Source organism: Artemia sp. Qi Xiang Cuo, chromosome 12 (genome assembly GCF_049724085.1).
Source record: "Artemia sp. Qi Xiang Cuo chromosome 12, ASM4972408v1, whole genome shotgun sequence".
Taxonomy (NCBI): domain Eukaryota; kingdom Metazoa; phylum Arthropoda; class Branchiopoda; order Anostraca; family Artemiidae; genus Artemia; species Artemia sp. Qi Xiang Cuo.
This window is the reverse complement of record NC_142805.1, coordinates 42,170,001-42,189,779: the sequence shown is the minus strand read 5'-3', so window position 1 is coordinate 42,189,779 and position 19,779 is coordinate 42,170,001. Positions and strand designations below refer to the sequence as shown.

The following is a 19,779-nucleotide window of genomic DNA, read 5'->3' as shown; positions in this document are numbered from 1 at the left end:
TTTATTTGAAATCTCTAGAAAATCTGAACAATTTATCACCAGAAGATCATCTAAATATCTTTTATTATTTGAGAGCAAATATTTTATGTTACTTGGATTCTCTTTATCCATCATATAATCGACTTTTACATAAGCATAATAAAAGTTATCAAGATATTTTAAATGATATTTTGCGGTAACCTGTCGGAGAAATATGTATTCTCTTCCCAGTATATTTTTGGAGTTTAGGGTTGGTTGCAACACATGCAGGTAAAGAATAACGTATGATATTTGGAATTTAATTCTTAGAGTTTGAGTGAAAGTGAAAAGGTTCCTGGGGATGGTTAGTGTTATGTATATATTTGGAGTTAAATTGGCTGAAGTTTTTTTTTTTTTTTTTTTTTTTTTTTTTTTTTTTTTTTTTTTTTTAGTTAACACAAATTCCAGATACCCCGCTATTCTTCTGTAATTTTTTAGCGTCCATACCTAGAAAGAATTTTTTTCTGACTACAAACTGTCCAAGTGCTTTACCCCCCCCCCTCTTATGTGCACATATATAGCCCAAATTATATATTTCCCATATATTCTGTCAATTTTCTTTGTGTTGTCTCGCGCTACGCTGAAAAAAATTAATGAAGAAACAGGTTTGTTCTCGAGTTTTACACAGCGTAAACTTGAGTGAGTGGTGCATAATACACAAGTACCAAAATTCCTTCCCCCTACGGAAATAAAAAAAATAAACTCAAATAAAATTCTCAAATTTGGAAAGCCTTATTTTCCACGGGGGGGGGGGGGTTGTTTGCCGGGGCGGGGGAAATGCCGGCCACCATGGTATTTGCTATTGGAAATCCTCGGAATTTTTTCATGGTGTGGGGATTTTCCACGGGGAGAATTTTACTTGTCGAGGAAAGTTTCTGGGGGGAAGTTTTATAAGGGGGGGGATTTCCTGGCATGAATTAAAAGCAGTAAGGAAATACATCATAAAACAAGTTTTTTTTTTCAGTTGATGGTAAGGAGCAACATTAAAACTTAAAATGAAAGGAAATGGTTTTCTTTTTCAGGATGGCTGCCCCTTACCCAACCATCACTTCTTATATCAACTTTGACTTTTTGTCACCATTCTTTAAGAACGGTTCTTGAAACGAGAGGGCCGTTAAATTTGAATGAAAAGTATTTTGAAGAACTTTCAGAATTTAGCATGAATAACGAGGGTTGAGGAAGGGAAAGCCCCCGCATACACGGAACTAATTCTGTTCTTTTTAAGTTTTAATGCTGCTCTTCACTTCCAGCTGATTTTTTTATTTAATATTGCGAAAGGACCTTGTAATTTCAGTTGAAAAGATATATATATTCCGATTCCCGATTCTTTCAAAATTGGCACTGTTGAGTTTTAAATTTTTATTTAGATATCAGTTTTCCATACTTTGAATGAAATGTAATTATAAGAAAAATAGTGAAACTAAATTGATTGCCCCAATTTTATTTATTCCGAGAACTATTTTGTTGTTTCCTGAAAACTTCAGTTTTTTGTTGTTGTTTTTTTGTGTGCGTGTGTGTTTTCAATGGCTATCACAAAAAAGATGTCAGCTCCGAATATATGTTGTTTTCTGTAAATCGCAAATGACTTTTGTGTCTTTTGAAAGGGGCTTGAGGGGGTGCAGCCCAACTCTTATTTTGTGGTCAATTTTGTTATGCTTTATATTGATTTGTGCTAGATTTGTAACATAGTTATAAATCACATTTGCAGTATTTTTCTTATTTTTGGCTTAAAAAATGAAATACTACATTGTAATGTAAATTATATGTGAAATTAAAGTAAGCTGTACCCAAGTAAGCGTACCCACCTTTCTGCTAAAAATTCAGTGGGAAGATGTCTTTATTGGGACCAGTCCCAATTTTGCCTCAATTTAAACAAATTGAAAATTCATCAAGGAGTTCATTTCAGTCAAGGTGCTAAGTGCTTATATGTGTGCCAGAAATTGAGTTTGGGGTAGTCGAAGGAGCGCCCTTTGGTTTACAAATCGTACAAATGGAAAATTCTTTCATGATCCAGATTCAAACGAGGTATAACTTGCCTACCTTTCCGCTTAAACGTTTGACGGGGCTGTGAGTCCAATTTATGCATCTAGTCAAATAGCTCCATCACAGGGAGGCACACGGGACACCCTTTCGTCGAGAGGCAATGCAGTAGAGTTGTCAACTACGAGTGGTAAACCATAATGCGGTAGACAAAACTTGAAAATACTGGATTTGCGTGAGGATTTGATTGGATGAGATTGATCGTTCCTGCGGTTGCAGGTGGGGGAAGTGACCAAAAAATCAACAGTACTGGGATTCTCTTGGAAATTTATTCAGTAGGTACCAGGGCTTTAGGTACAGTCTGGGAATTTCTTCAAAACACGATAGATTGCTGACATTCATGATCGTGAATCTAGGAGATTTTAAAGTTAATCATAATTGTGATAAAATTCCAAACATTAAAGAGATTTGGTCAAACCGGCTTGTAAAATAGTCATTTTAAAGACCGCCCCCTCGCTTTTGACGTTCGCCGCTATGATGTCTAAACGGGAAAGCGTTGGCTCCTCTCTTAAACCCTGTGACCAGAACACCAGTTCTTGCTTCCCAATAATTTTGTAGCCCAACTAGCCCTTATGGAAGGTGTCCTGGTTACAATAACTCTTTGGTCGAATTTCGCACTTCCACTCATATTGGGAAAGTCCAAAACAAAGAGTACGCGATACTTATTTGGGTTTTAATTTCATCCCTAAGAAAATATAAAATCACGTTACTCAGCAAAATCATTTAATTAATCATACTAACCTAAATAGAGACGTTGTTTTTTTCTAGAAACGATGTTGTTTTGTCTACTTTACGTTGGGTGGAAGAGTAGAGAGCCTTTTTGGGCGAAAGAGCATGATACGTATATTTATTGTATATGCTAATCTAGCTTAAAAATAAGCTTAGACCTCTAATTTAGATCACTATTTTAGTAAAAAAGTTAAACTCGCTTTGAATTTTCCTAGTTCACCTGCCTAACGCTGCACTGCTAGTAGTGCGAGTAATATTCAAGTCCTGTTGGCCCATTGTTTGGGCTAATGTTTCCTCTAATGAGTTTCCCATAATCATTTGTCTAAAGGTTGCTAACTCAGACAGGGTAACAGTATATATACTCAGAAAGGGAACTTATAGTCTAGAGTCTAGGCCAGTGGTTCTCAAACTTATTTAGACACTGTACCCCTTTTGACGCACAAAACATTTTAGGTACCCCTTCTCAGTTACGGATACTAAGTAAACTTTAGCTAAAATATAAATAAAATTGCCAGTTCTAGAGTTAAAGGGTTGGATTATTTTTTTTTTGTTGGCTGGCTGCGTACCCCCTAAAAATTTCGTACCCCAAGAGGTACACTTACCATAGTTTGGGAACCACTGGCTAGAGTGTGTGAAAATTAGAATTGTCTTCAGCGCTGTTTTACTAAAGTTAAAGGTTTTCTGGTCAGTGCTATACGTTTAAACTTAGGTGTACTTAATATTTTCTAGATGTATTCCAAAGCCCCCCTCTCCAGTTCCAATGGAATTCGTTACAAACGAGTCGTCAAGCATGTCCATAGACGAACCAGAGGAATCAGTTTCTATGGATGTCGTAACTAAGGAGTTGTCAAGCATGTCTGTAGAAGAACAACAGGCATACTCGTCTTCTCAAATGCGCAGACGACAGAGTTATGAGGACGCAAGTGATGCTCAGCCATATTCAGAGTACGTGAACGACATTTATCCGTACATGCTGAAATTGGAAGTAAGTCTTTTTTTTCTGATTGAATCTTTTTCCGAGTTATTCGAGCCTATTTCAGTTTAGCATTGCCATGCAGCTTGATTTCTATTAAATCAGCCTTTTTGTCTCAAACACCACTGGCTATGTAATTGATTAATTTGAAGGACTAGGTTAAGGTTAAAGTGCAACGCTGTAAATGTCAATTCCACTTTATTCAGAAATGTAATACTCATCATTGTTTGCTGTATAAAATTGTTTCCCAAGAACATTGACATTGTTTAGCATGGTTAGGAAATGTAAAATTATTCGCCAAAAAATTTCTTACAACATAGTAGAGAGGGTTTTCAACATTATAAATTGCAAGAAAAAAAACCCTTTTGAATGGCCAAACGGTAATTTTTCTGATCGCTTCTTATAAACTCAAGTATACATGATATGTGTGACTATCTGATGCTCTGCGTATTTTTAGGGCTATAGATTGAACATTTGTTTTGCACGTTCTATCTATTATCAATAGATGTCTATGTATCAAAGAATCAAGACTGAAGTCAGTCTTGAAAAAAAAGAAAAAAAAAAAAAAAAAAATAATCAATAATGAAGTCAGAAGTTTTGCTTTTTGCGGATAGTTAGCTCAAGTCGAAAATTAAAAACAATGTCTTGACTTGATACGGCGTCTATTATTTTTAAACATGTCAGATTTATTTTGTTTGAAGGTGAATTCCTTGACTGTGTTAGGTAGGATCGAAGCTTTTCAACAGCTTCAAAGCTCATCTTGATTTACTATATGCAATGTTTAGCGTTGCAGATGTACAGAAATTCTTTGAGATTGTTTGTTTTTGTTGTGGTTACCTTGAAGATCAACCTATCTCGTCCATTATATGCTGTTTTAGTCTGTGTGGCCAAACCATTCAGAATTTATTTGGACATTCTTTCCATACAGCTTGTATAAGAGACCCGAATAAATGACAGAAACTAAAAGCTGACATTTACTTAGAGAATCTTAGAAAACCCGTTTAATCTTTCCCGTTTTTTGCTCAAGACATTCAGTTTTAATGAAACTTGTATCATCAGTAAGTGTGAATTTTGTTCTTTCGATTAGGTGAGGAGTGTTTTCTTTTTGAAGTTTAGGAAAGGGCAGTCCCAAAATTCTTTTCAGTATATTTGCTAAGAAAATGCTGTAAACCAGCTCAAAAGAATTACAATTAGAGTAATTTAGCCGTTTTGAGAATTCCTTGTGGTGCTACCAGCTTTGGTTGACAACCTTGCTGACAAAAGAGACGTAAAATTTTATTGTCTTCTCAGTCAAGTTCCACCGTCAAACCACAGATTCTTGACAGATCTTGATAATGGCTACTTCTCTGAGAAAATACGCTAACGGGCCTTTTGTCTTTGTGACGGTTAGCCGACACTGACACTAGTAAGGCCGTAGTTCAATTCACCCTTCTCCCTTTAAGATTCTTACTGTTATGTGTAAGTTCTCTTCTATATTAAATTAAAAAAAAAGTTCTTTTAACTGAAAGTAAGGAACAACGTTAAAACTTAAAACGAACAGAAATTATTCCGTATATGAAAGGGACTGTCCCCTCCTCAACGCTTCGCTCTTTACACTAAAGTTTGACTTTCTCACAACTCTATTTTTTCTTTAAATAAAAAACTTTAGCGTAAAGAACGAGGCGTTGAGGTGGGGATAGCCCCTTTCATATATGGAATAATTTCTGTTCGTTTTAAGTTTTAACGTCGTTCCTTACTTTCAGTTTAAAAAACGTGTTTTGTTTTTTTTATTACAAAAATAAAAACGATGTTTCAAATGAAAAAAAAAATACAGATTTAAAACAAATGAGCAAATCTGAAACATTATATATGTATCATTTATAAAACTCAATAACGAAAAAAAAATCATTAGCAATAAACTACGCCAGACAAAAAAAAGTCACGAAGGGAGTGTGCCTTGCTAATAGTTATCTTTTGGTTTCCCTTTTTAATGCTTGCCCTTGTAGAAGGTTTCGTCTTTTAATTTAATATCACAATGAGGGGCAATAGTAATGGTTAATTGTTCCAAATAAAGAAAATTTGCTATAAGAATTCCTCCCTCGTTCGGTTTTTAACTCATGGCGTCTTGCACACTAGTCAGGTATCCCTTGTGTATTAACCCAGGTTAGTTAACCCAGTATCTGTGAGTCCAAATTAAGTCCAGAAAGTTTGAGTCTACATAAACTATCCCAGTGAGGTGGAAACTGCAATGATAAAAAAAATGTTTTTCAGGCTGCTCATCCAATTAAAAGACGCTATTTGGATGACAGTAAAACTTTGAATCCAGCTATGCGCGCCACTCTCATAGATTGGCTGATTGAAGTTCATAAACACTTTCAGCTTCTTCAAGAAACTCTCTTCATGACTGTGGCGTTAATTGATAGGTATTTACAGGTAAGTGACTTCAAAACTGATTATTCACATTAACGCTGAAATAATAACTGCGAATAACAGGAAACTGCGAATGTTTAAATTAAAATAATGTATCTATTGGGATCATGGGAAAACATGGTAACAGTACATATTCCCCCTTAAGTGAAGTTCTCAGTTTCTATTGGCTAAAATAAAAACATCTCTTGTTGGGTAAAATAGCGGTTGTATTTGAAAATATTTAGAAAATTAAGTTAGAATTATTGACTTGACTGTCTAACGTTGTTGCACAAACAGTGTTCGAAAGACTCAGAGGGTCTTAAGGGAGGGGAGGGGGGGTAAAAAAAATATACCTTAAACCTTCACAAGGGTCTACTCGAACAACTTGTTTAAGTTTCTTGGCAATAAACTGAATATTGTAATGTTGCATAGAGGAAAGACGGGCATACATTTGTTTTATTTATAGGCCTATAGATAGATATATACTTATATCTATCTAATGGCGTCTGATACTTGTGCTCTGAAACAAGTAAAATATACAATAAGTACTCAAGGAAATTCATTAAAACTAAAATGTATGCACCGAGTAATCAGAATACATAGGATTAGGGTGAATTCGCCCTAATATTTGTTTTTTGCTCCATATCTCTTTACATTGAATTTCAGACTCCTAAATTTTGGTTCGAATCGGCTCGATCAATCGGCAAGCATTAAAACATTTTTTATGACGTTACTTGGAAGAAAAACACAAGAGATCAGCCTCAACCAGTCGAAAGAACGGCCATGTACGTCATGTCAAAGTACAAATATGTATGTCCGAAAACCAAAGAATTTACTTATGTAACTCGACTTTCGCTTAAAATTCTGGAACATTCAAATATCTGACCAGAGTGTAACGCTTTAATGCAAAAAAAAAAAAAAAAAACAAAAAAAACTGTTTACATTTCGTCAAAAGACTTTTCGTGAAAAAAAAAAAAAAAAAATCCAACGCCATCCAGTACTTCCGTGGAAGCCACAAAAAATATATCATAAACTCAATATGCAAAATATATGTGGAATTTTAAATCCACACCATCTAATCAACGTATCTAAGCTTAACGTAAATAACCATCTAAGCTTAACGTAAATAACTCGTCCTCTGATTTTTTGTTTCTCTCAGGCTTCTGCAATAAATTGCTGAACCCGAATTAATGTTTGAATTCGTATTATCAATACGGTTCAATCAAATTACCATAAAAGTATTCTTTTATACCAACAGTATGAGCCAAACACTTCAAGACATCATCTTCAACTGGTCGGAGTGACGGCTATGTTCATTTCTTCGAAGTACGAGGAGGTGTATGCTCCAGAAATTAATGATTTTTCCGATATCACGGAAAACTTGTGTACCACTATAGAAATACGACGCATGGAAATCCAGATGCTATCAAAGCTCCGTTTTTCTCTTGGACGTCCTCTTCCTCTTCATTTTTTGCGTCGAAACACTAAAGCTGCTTCTCATGTCAATGACAAGGTTAGTGTTTATCCATTTCTTAAAATGTTTCAAAATCTTATTATTTGCGCCCATAGGACGTGTTGACGGTTGGATTAAAATTTCTTTCTACTTAGATCCACCCATTTGAATATATATATATATATATATATATATATATATATATATATATATATACATACATTATATATATAGCATTCCGAAATTATAGCGGGGTAAGCGGGGAAGTAAATACAAAAGGTAACCCTAGTCCCAGCGAAAAAAAAAAATACTATTTCAAAATATGTAAAAATACTAGTCAGTTAGCACATGGGGGGGGGGGCAAAACTGAGGCCGTTTTATCAAATGTAGACCTTCATACTCAAGTGTATTTTTTTGTTCTAAATAAATGTCTGAGTAAACAAATTATTAGGTAAATAATTTACTTCTATCTTCTATGAAAGGGAAAAAGGGGCAAAAATGAGAGAAAGTTTCATCCATTGAAGGATTCGATCATCCTCGCTGCGTTTAGAAACACAAAAGATGAAGAAAACAGAACGCTCTGATGGAAGGAAATCTAGGGAAAGAAACTGATGATTCGTGACTTTTAAAAGTGAATATGAAACTGAAAAAAAAACACACGAAAACAGACAATGATATAAAAACTTTCTCTTTCCCCTTTACTTTTACCTCCCTTTTTACTTTTCCCTCTTACCTTTTCGTTTCTTTGTCCTTTGCTCCTCTTTTAATGCTTCTTGTAGCGAAGGTGGCCCTGTGGAGGTCTTTGATTGTTTTCACTTTGTTTATTTTCGATTTTTTTTTTATATTTTCTTCTTTTTTTTAAATCACTTTTTTTGCATGGGTAGCGCTCATGTGTCCTCTTTATTCCCCCTTTTTTTTCTTCGCTTCTTGTGGGGTACTGGAAAATTAAAGAGCTGTTTAAGGGCTCATCTTAAAGGAAATTGCTGTATCTAGTAACTTTTGTGATAAAAAAACGCAGTATTTAAAATAAAATCTTTTTTTTTACAAAAAGAAACTGCGTATTCGTTTACAAGATGAATGTATTTTACAGCAATAAATGACGTTACCAGTAAAAACTATGTTACCTGAAAAAGAGAAACTGACTAGGCCAGTTATCATTGTATAAATAATATATTTAAACTTTAAATAATATAAACTCACAAATTTTATATCTTTAAGTAATATAAATATATTTTCATTATATAAATAAATAATTTTTATGACACAGAAAAAACTCTTTTAAAAAAAGACTAGTTCAGAGAAACTGGAAAGCCTATCAAAGCAGTAGCCTGGCCTGGTCTGTGGTGGAAAAGCTTTAGCTTTGAGCTCTTGGGCGAATTACCTCTTTTGTTTGTTTTCACTTTTGTTTACTTTTGTTGTTTTCTCTGGCTAGCGTAATCTTGAAACTTATTTACTTTCCTTCGATTATCAAAATTAACTTCACCATTTTCGTAGCTTTTTTTTTATAAAAATAAAGAGGCACTAGCCAAAAGAATATCAAGAAGTCCAGTGCTTAGGCGTGTTTAGGACACTCCAAATATTGAGTAATACTCATAACAATACACATCATTGGGCATATTATTTGTATTGGTTATGTCAGTAGACTGTATGTATTAGCTGTTTTTGAGCTATTCCCATTTAGCTCCATTAAATATCAAGGAAGATTTTCTGTGATATTTTTTTGTTCATATGGTATTATCTTATTTTTTATATTTTATTTGTGTGTGTTTGTGTTATTTCTTTTTTCTTATGTGCTTAGTGGTTAATTTTGCGTCCCTCAATGGTGGTCTCTTTATGATTATGGGTTTACTACAAGTTCGCCTCGAAGGAGGAAGGGGCATTAAAAATTTTCTTTTGCAGGAGGAGGTGGTAGGCTGAAAAAGAACATACAGGGTTATGTTTAGGTCACAGTTTCCTGGGAATTTTTGAGCCCATCTCAAGGGAGGGGGATTGTGTGTAAATTACGCATAGCTTAATCTTAAATTGCTAGCGATAAGATTTCTTGGATGGAAGAATAATGCTGAAAGGAATATAGTTTAGCGTGACGGTTCATTTTTCATTTTGCAAGTACAACTTCTATTTTTTCGTAGGGGGGGGGCTAAAAAATATACGTTTTTATTTCTCAGTTTTTCTTTGGGTTCTGTGAAGTTTAGTTGGTAGAATTTTCCCTTTTTTTAGTATATTTCTGAACTAATGTTAAATATAAAGTTGGAAACATTGGTAAAATTATTTAAATTCTAATTCGTTATTCCAAAGTATTTATGATTCAAATAAATTTTAATATAAGGCTTATTGAATTATGTTTATTGGTACCGTTACATTTGTTTGTTTATATTTGGGGAAGCGGGGGATGAAAGCATAGTGTAGGACTTGGAAAAATGTTTGTAGTTCGTAGTAGTAATAATCTGTGTTTATAGTTCATAGGAGGTAGCGAGAGCACAGTCAAGTTTCCATTTTGTACAAATGTGATTGCTTTAATATTAATTTCTCTTTATAGATTGATGCATCGCACCATACATTAGCCAAATACCTGCTGGAGTTATGTTTGCTCGAACATGAAATGTGTCATTATCCACCGTCCCAACTGGCTGCCGCAGCACTCTGCCTTTCTTTAATGTATGTTGTCTTTCACTTTTTCATTTGGATACTAGCTTAATCTCACAGTTGTAACTACTCTTTTCTTACTACCTACTTCTTATAACATTAGTTGAGTTGTAAGTAAGTTCTTTAACATTTGCGCACACAGCTTCTTCTGTAATTTAATGAAGGTAGCGGCGCTACGTAAATGAAGCTTTTAGAGATTATTCAGGAGTTGATATTTGAATTATCTGTTGAAATTGCTGTTGGGACTTCTTTTACAAAATATGCCATCTCATATAGTTACTGGATTTTCTTCCCTTTAAAAGGCAGAAAATCAATATTTACGTGAAAAAAAAAAAAATCGTTGCCACATTTCCTTTTTTGGCTGTTCACTGGTTTGGGGTATTACTGATTCATTTGAGTTGATCTTTCTATTAATCCTTTAATTAGAGATGAACATTTAATTTAAAAAGTAATCTTTTCATTCATTAGCTTGATGTTGTTACTACCATACGCTTCACTCAAGTGTTTATCTAAATCTGTTCAACAGGAGCTTCAATTAGACCGCTAGTGGCTATCAAATTTGCTTTCCGCCTCTTTCTCAGTGGCGCTGATTTACGCAAAACTAGGGGGGTAGGGGGCAATAACGACCATTTAGCTATAATATTGTTATAACCTTGATTAAAAGAATGTCTAAGCTTTTTGACATCAGTAATAGATTCAGTATCGCATATCAAAACACTTGTGTGTAAATGGTTTTGTGTGCATGGTTTACGCGGTTGGACGTTATGTAAACCTCATTCTAACCTCCTTTTGTTTTTCTTTGTGCCTCTTCAAGTAAAAAGTAGTTGTTTTAAATAAGCTCTAAGACTACACTTGCTATACATAGTAGACGAAATACGAAAATTCGTTCATTATATGAAAAAAAATCAGTAAAAGAAAATTTTCAGCCGGTAAATTGGAACAATGAAAGAAGAAGGCAGTTATTTCAGCAAGAAGCTCTGTCAAAACGTCGTAAGTGCTGGTTACAAAAGAGATAACCTTCCAAAAGAGTTCAACAAAAGGAGAAATAATTGTTAAAAAGTAACATGGAAAAAAAAGGCAAAAATCATCTTTCTTGTCCTATTTATGGGACGATAAGGAGGGTAGTGGCTGTATTTCTCAGTGAATTGATTATTGTATTTTGGAAGAACTTAAAAAATTAATCAATTAGTGTGTTCATTTTGTCCCCATGTTAGTTCTGGAATCTTGTATATATCTACCAAATAGTGAGTATACAGCATTACTGTATCTCAATTGAGATATTACTGAATATCTGGTATAAAAGATCTAAAGCTGAATTGGCCAGACAACAAAACTAAAAGAGAGAAAAATATCAAAAGGAAGAACAAAATAAACAGCAGTGCAACCAGTAGAAGGAAAAGACAAACTAAACAATGGATGTTTTGCCTTATAAAAGTCAAAGCATCTTCAGTGCTAAATATAGAAAAAACTAAATAAAAGAACAAAAGATAATATCTAAAATTAAAATAATTGTAATATTTTTAATCAAAAATTCATTAAACTAAGTCAACCAAAGGAGAAATAATTACAAAAAAACGCGATAAAAAATGGCGAAAAACGTATTCCTTTTTCACTAGTTGAAAGTGTTCCCCGAGTAAATCTTCTTTTTTATCTCTACAATTTTCATTTTTGTTTAACTATGTGTTATTAAGGACAGCGAATGAAGAAAATCAATGTGAATATATGTACATAATGGCTTTTCACATGAATTTAACAGCCTATGTTATCACTACTCGTTGTGCTTGCTTGCTTTATTATGTAGGACCAGGCGTTTACCACCTCACCTGACATCTGAAATTCAGATGTTCTGTGGAAACTTTTTAGCCCCAGACTCCTTAGACTCATCGTAATTTACGACTGAAATGGTTCGTTTTTAAAGGAGCTCTAGTAGTTTCGACAGTGGTCTTCAGGCTCTGGAAAAGGCTTTACGGTCAGGAAAGACCGTAAAGACATTCCTTCAGGAAAAGACAGGATACCTTACTTAATATTCAGTTATGTAAAAAAGTGTTTAAGAAATGAAATTCAAAGAAAAAAAAATAGATTGACTATTTTGCCTATTTTCAACACAAGCCAAAAACTATGTCCGGTTCACTTCTGGTATGAATCCGTGTTGACAGATTTCCTTTTTTCTTCTGCATTTTTTTACGTAAAATGACTGAAAGCTTCTTTTTTATTCGTGTTAAGTAAACTTCCCCTTTTTCCATAAAAAAAAATCCACTTCCTAATGAAGTTTGAATGTTCACCAGCGAAAAGCGCTGCCCAAATTTAACTAATTAGTTTTTATCAATTATTTTCACAGTTCAACATGGCAACGCTGACGAAATTCTGATACTTCCTTAAAAACTTCATGAATTAAAAAAAAAGAAGAGAAGCATTAAAAAAACGAAATTGTGATTCTGCCGCAAAAACTCTAAAACAACCAAAAGAAAACATTTCAGAAACAAAATTGTGATACTACCGTGATTAAAAATTCACAATTTTAAAGCAACCAAAAGAAAAACCTTAGAAAAATAAAACTGGTACTGCCGTAAAAACTTCATAACTTTAAAACAACCTAAGAAAAACTGAGATTTCTTAGATCTTTTTCAGCCATAAAAAGCTTCTTTATTTATTTTTTTATTTATTTGTTAAGCTACTCGAAGCTGTTTTTTAATGTGTTTTAATTTTGAAACATTTTCAAAGAAGACAGAGAATATTGGACTCAATCTGACACTTCAGTTGGAATTCATTATGCGACTTCGCTTAGTAGTTTTCACTTGACAAGAATTACTGTCAGATGACAGTGCTAAAATTTACTCGTGTGCAAAGTAGAACTGGTGATTTTATTTATATAATTTTTGCATTATAGGCTTAAAACATTATAATTTTTATATTATAGGCTTCTTGAACAAGATCAATCGATGGAACAGTTATGGGAACCGACCTTAGTCCGATATTCATTTTACAAGTTATCTCAAATTCAGGAGCCATTGGAACATATGGCCAGTATTCTCCTCAAATCTGGTATTTCGAAAAATCAGGTATGTTTGTTATTATTCTCAACATTATAGGAAGTAGGCTAATATATAAGTACCATCGCCATGTGGACATTTTTTGAAAAAATAAAACTTATTTGTGGGTAAATAATACCAAAAATTGCCATACCTATCCATCGTAAAATAAAGAAATAAATGGGGCTAATTACTCACAGAAAAAATATTCATAAAATTTACTATTTTGTCAGGAGAAAGATCTGAACGTCTGACTGTTTAAACCTACGAAAAGCAATAGAAAACATTTTAAGTTTCCAACTAATTCTATGAGTTGGGAGATAGGGTATTTTGGAAAAATTAGAAATCTCCAAGTGTCTTGAGAATCGAAAGTGATTCTAGAAAACCGATGGACCGTTAGAACTAGAGTACTTCATCTTTAAAATGAATTCTTGTTAGTAGTGTCTGGAGCCAAATTTCTGTTTGACAGCCAGATTTCATGTCACCAGACAAAAAAGGAGTGGACGGAAATTTGGTTCGCTTCTGTTTCAGATCAGAGTTGAAAAACTCCTTTCCCGAGGCCGGTAAAATTGTGTTTGAACTAACTAAGGATTTTCTTTTTATACACTGTTAAAAATGTACAGTAGGAAAAACTTAAATGTATTTCACTTCCATTAGACATACCAGCATGAATTCGTGTAATGATGTCGCTCGGTTATTTTTGCTGGATAAAATGTACCATTTTGTGTCCGACCTAGCTTAAGCCTCGAGTTTGCTTTCACTTGGCTCGTGGTCATAGCGCTTTCTTAAGCACAAAATCAAGCTTGAGCACCGGATTTGTCATATGTAATACTATAGACGTCGACAATCCATATTTTCAAATTGGGAATCCGATCGTCAAATTTGTTTTCTAGTCATAATCTGATCGCGGACTTTGATTTTGATTCACAATTTGACAGTCAGAATCTCGTTCATTTTACTTGGTTAACTTAAAAATTGACTACCAAACTACTAGTAAGAATATCTAATAAGATATCTACAAAGAATTTCTGGCAAAAATTCCAACTCGACAGGTCGTGCTTGCCTCTATGGTAAAAGTCTTGGCTCTTGCAAATTATGCTGATTCGTACGGCTCACAATTTTTTTACGGCTCACGCTATAGCAACTTCGAAATTTCCCGTACTATTTGCAAAAGCCCAGTAAACTTATTAGTTCACTTTTTCACTTTCTGGCAAATAAAACGCTAAAAGTGAAACTAAGTTAGTTGACTAAATTTAATCGAACGCAACTCAGATTCTCATTTGGATTGTAAAATTGATAACCATAATTCAGGCGAGGGTTATGGAGTTCGGGTTGTCAAATTGCAGGAAAAAAAAACTGAAAAATTTACGACATGTCTATATTTTGTTTTGTTCTAGAAGATTCAAATCTTTTTCTGAGAAATTACACACCTAGTTTCTTTATATTATTCTAGTTATGTTTTTAATATCTCAAACTATTCACCCTGTAAGTCCAAAGAATATGTTAAGTGTGTTTTTTTATTACAAAAATTTTTTTTCTTTACACTATTCAATTACTGAGACTTTCTTTACAATTTAGATTGTAAAATTTGCTTTCCTTTTCATTATCCCATAATCCAAAGCGAGAATCCAGATTGTCAATTGAAAAGGCCTTATATTTCTCATAACTCTCATTCTATTTATCTTTTTTCTATTCTTTTCTTTTTCTTTTTATCCATTTTTATCTTTCGTGTTTTAGTTATAACTATTATAGTGACGAAGACCACACTGCCTTCTTGCACCCTCCTCTTATAACATTTACCTCGAGCGCCCATTAATCCTAATTTACTATGCAAGGTCAGGTGAACATGGGGTTACCTAATTGGCAATTCGGTAACCCCATGTTCACCTGACCTTGCATAGTAAATTAGAAAAAAAATCTTCACTAAATATTGTTCTTAGACGGATATTTTATATTAGAATTTAAAGCAAAGATCCCTCAAATACATTTTTGTACTGAGTACTATAAGTAATACATGGGACGCACATGCACCTTCACATAAAAAAAAAAAAAAAATCATCATAAGCCCAAAGCTACTGATGAATAAAAACCTTCAGCCGTGAATGTTTTCATTCAGTTTTATGAGGTTTTTTTTATTTCCCCTAGATGATTTGGAAAAAAATCTAATCTCAAGCTGAAACGGTCAACAGGCGGCGTGTCTGTTGAAGTGTTCCCACGTACGTAATCCTTGTTCGTCCACTCTTTTGATTGGATTTTAAACCAAATAATTTTTTTCAAATGGAAATAAAGAGCAACATAAAACTCAAAATGATTAAAATTGTGCTTTAATTAAGGGGGTTGCCCTGCCCCTCAACCCAATGCTCTAGACACAACAGTTTAAGTAGTGCTTAACTGAAAAAAAGTAAAAATGTACAAATGCAGCTGGCTGGTAATAGAAGGTGTTTCATTCACAAATTACCTTTCAAAATATTTGTAATAAATATCCATTCTTTAAATAAACCCTTTGTGAATAAATAAACCTTTTATTCTCACCACAACGCTAAGAAACACTTGACCTTTTACGTTTCTCTGTACTTTTATTAAAGAAAAACAAGTTCCATTTATTTACTTTGTGTTCAATTTAATATCATATCCAGGATCCAGGATGTCTAACGGAGTTTGCCAACAGACAAAAATAGTTTTTTACATTTTAATCTTGCTCACTGGAACGTCTATTCTGACCCTCAATTTCACATCATGTTTTGCCAAGACAGGTCTCTGGTTCAAAAGAGGAAATGAACTGTTTCAATCTTTATGCTCAAGTTTCTCCAGAAGTTTATCAATTAGAATTTAGGCCAAAAATAAAGGATTTTCACAACTTGTTTTTTTATATAAAAAAGGAAGATTCTCTTGAATCCTTAAGTTATTTTAACGGTTGATAGAATTTTTCCAATTTAGCGATTAAACTTACTCATTTTCAAAAAACATAATTCAATTAATGGCTACCAAAATTCTTAAGAGAACCTACAATTCTATTACAACTGTTTTCCCGGTATGTTTCAGCTATATTCTATTAAAAAGACCAACAGTTATAAAAAAAGAGTAGCACGTAATTATTGATATTACAGTTAAATATTAAACTATATTATTGGAAGTCTATTTCCTATGTATGGGAAATAAAATCTGATAAATTTAAATGTGGCCTCGCAACTTGTCTGAAACATCTGTCTCCTACTGTGTTTTTTCGTGACCTTGGTTTAAGTTATATTGTGCCGACGACGCCCTATTAGTTAGTTTTTCTCACCAAGGGTTGGCTCAGAATTTCCGTAAGCTGTCGTCTCTACTTAGTGTGGGTTCATTTGCTTTGATAGTAGAATTTCTGTTTCCCAACTAAACCTTGGTTCGGTTTCAATGCCTTGTTGGACAATGTTAAATAGCTTGGTATACCCTTTTGACCGAAAATTTCCAAAACTTGCTACGAGTTGGTTACAAATCCATGATAAATATTGTCGTGTCATACGGTAAAGGTATAGCTCGGCTTTATAATAGTTTTCATTTTTTCTTCTTCTTCTTTCTCCCGTTCATTTACTTCCTTTTAATAATTTTTGTATATTTATTGTTTTTCTGTGTTCCTTTATGCTATTTAGTTTTTTCAATTTCTCATATTTCGTGCTGTATTTTGTAGATTAGGTTATGAGCTAATAATTTCAATTGGCTGGGAACATTTTTTTCGTGATCTGGATTATCAGTGGAACGAGAGACTTTTAAACCAGAGAATGATTTCATATTTGGGTTTATCAGTGGAAATGGACTTTTTGTCTCTCCTCATTTTCCTTCCTTTATACCTTTTACTTGATGGCGTTTTGATGTTTCCTCTTTTTATTCCTCCTTGTTTAGAAGAATTTCTCATCAGCAGTAGAAAGTGGACTTTCATAAGGCTGTTGATTTTAAAGCTATTTTCTGACAAAGGTCAAAATACTAGTTTGGAAGCCAGGTTTCATTGTGCGAGATTAAAGCCAGGTTTCATGGTGCGAGGTTAAAGCCAGGTGTCATGGTGCCAGGTGAAAGGTAGGTTTCATGGTTCCAGGTGAAAGGCAGGTTTCATGGTTCCAGGTGAAAGCCAGGTTTCATCGTGCCAGGTGAAAGCTAACTTTCATGGTGCCAAGTGGAAGGCGTTTTTTTCATTTCAGTGAAAATTCTGTTCATGTCTGTTTCGGATTGAATTCCAAAATTTGTTGTCCTAGCCTGAAAAATTGTGTTAGAAAGTTCCTGGAGGCGCAGGCAGAAATGATTCTAAGGCTTTTAGTGTTTGGATTAAAACAGTGAATAGTAAGTCTGGTTAGATAAAAACAATATCCGACTTAAATGTAATAGTCATTGTAAAAAAAAATATGAAAATGTTCACATTTTATTTGCTGAGGCTTTAAAAATAATAGTAAATGTTTCAATTTTTGTTTCGTAACAAAAATTGTTTTGTAAATTCAGAGGATTTATTTTCAAAAAATCACCTTGGAAAACAAGAGCTACGCTTTTAACCAAATATACCAACCTTAACTCGTATACCAACGTCGCTTCCATATTTTCGCTTAACAAAATTTACTTTCTTCTGTCCGAGCGCAGCCAAATTCGGTTTCACTTGACTAACGGGCCGATCTGTTTTTTTTTTTTTTTTTTTTTTTTTTTTTTTTTTTTTTTTTTTTTTGCGCAAGTCAGAATCTAAGATTGTAATGGCTTTAGAAGATGATTATGATGGCTTATGGATTTTTAAGCCAGTCTAGTGTGAAAGGACTTGTTTAAGTGTGATACTAAGGTGACGTAACTTAACCACTTAGCATTGAAAATTATGTGCAAAGTGTGGGAGCAGCTTTATTATTTTCATCATTTTAAGTATTGAGGTTTTCTTTCTTCTTTTAGTCCGTTCGCAAGAAGTATGCAAGCAGTAAATTATTCAAAATAAGTATGTATCCCCAGCTGATTTCTACCCGGACTGTGATGTTAGCATGTGGCGAGTGTTATTACGAGTGCTAGGCGAGTGTTATTATGTGGCGAGTGATAACACGAATTACCCAAAATGAGCCACGTCCTGTTAATTCTGCATATTATTTCCTAATTCTTTTTTGTTTCCTGTTTAGCATTATCTAACGTGGAATTCTTGTTTTACATGTAAGCGTTGTCTTGTAAGCGTTATAGTTTCAAGTTAAATTTTAAGCAATTTATGGACACTACAAAATTTTAGTATAATAAATGATGATTTATTATGAAAATATGTGAAAATATGTGTTTGCTAGGGTTTTGAAAAACTCGGAAAACTCAAAGGAGACTGGAGACCGATTTTTACTTGGTCTCTATTTTGTAACCCGAGTAAAACTCGACTTTTTCTATTTATTGTAACCTCAGTATGATTGTTGGGGTTCCACCCCTGTTTCTTTTCCTTTCAGATAAATGACCTGTTTTCTTTTTCTTAATTACATTTGCTTATAGTATAATTTCAAACGACAGGTTAAATTTCCCGTTACTAAGCGATAGTGGTTTTGCAATAGGTAAGCTTTGAACCAAGTTATTTTTGTACTTCCGGGTTTGGGAGTCATTGAAAAATAAATCTAAGAAGTTGAATTGGGTTTTGAATGAGGATGTAGCTGATTGGCTGGGCCAAGCCGAGAGATGAAGCTGATTCGGCGTTAACTTTATGGTAACATTCACCTTATGTTCAGCAGTTCTGGCGTTCTGTAATAAAGTATAGGAGCCCTTATGGCAGACAAGCGATGTAATGCAGATAGATCAGATCTCCTAGAACAGTTCTACACAACTCTTTCCTTTGATGTCCCGTCGCATTTTCCTCTTCCAACCAAGTCTCACAGAACTTGCACTTTCCCATTCTAATTCAAACTGAAACTTCAAACCCTAAACGTTAAAAAAAGAAAGAAATTTGTAGAAAAATATACAGGCTATTACAAGAAATGTATTTAAATTAAAAAAGGGAACTAGGAAGTAGTCCAGTAGTTCAAGAAATGTATGAAAGCTCAAAATCGCGCAAGAGACCTGGTTTTAACACCGCCTTTTTCGTATTTCGCACTTCGAGCCATTCTCTTATTATTTTTTTTTCCTCTGTGTGCAGCAGTAAAACACAAAAATTACACCCGCCTCCTAGGCTATTGACTCCAGAGGCAAAGGGGGTCACTCCTTTTCGTGACTACCCTGTTTGCTCTATCCAGAGAGTAACGCTGTAGCCTATGTAACAATTTTTGTCTTTCTTAGAGAAGCCAAAACAGGTTCCAAGACTCTCAATCGAAAAAAAAAAAATCTGAAAACCGTAACCGTATTGGTAGCCTTCAGGATACGGAGCTTTAAAACAAGGCAAAAAAAGGGACTTTAGGGACCCTTGTCAATTTAAGGGACCAATAGGCCTAGGGACCTTCATTCGATTTTAGGGACTTTGTGGCAGCCCTGTAATGACAATTTTGTGTCTCAAATAGTAGCCTAAGGTATCTCCTAGGGACATATTTTTGCTTTTCTACCTCATCCCTGTT

At 34.0% G+C, this 19,779-nt stretch overlaps 1 protein-coding gene across 2 annotated transcripts in view; it reads left to right on the top strand.

Annotated features, from left to right (window-relative positions):
- LOC148946132 (G2/mitotic-specific cyclin-B2-like) overlaps nucleotides 1–18,516 on the top strand; it is a 44,509-nt gene extending 25,993 nt beyond the window's left edge. For both annotated transcript variants that reach the window (XM_089098159.1, XM_089098160.1), the window contains exons 4-9: nucleotides 3,517–3,772; nucleotides 6,011–6,172; nucleotides 7,407–7,661; nucleotides 10,138–10,256; nucleotides 13,162–13,303; nucleotides 18,167–18,516. In XM_089098159.1, coding sequence (XP_088954285.1) covers nucleotides 3,517–3,772; nucleotides 6,011–6,172; nucleotides 7,407–7,661; nucleotides 10,138–10,256; nucleotides 13,162–13,303; nucleotides 18,167–18,280 — 1,048 coding nt within the window. In that variant the 3' untranslated portion in view covers nucleotides 18,281–18,516. The remainder of the gene's footprint in view (nucleotides 1–3,516; nucleotides 3,773–6,010; nucleotides 6,173–7,406; nucleotides 7,662–10,137; nucleotides 10,257–13,161; nucleotides 13,304–18,166) is intronic.
- Nucleotides 18,517–19,779: the final 1,263 nt, after the last annotated feature.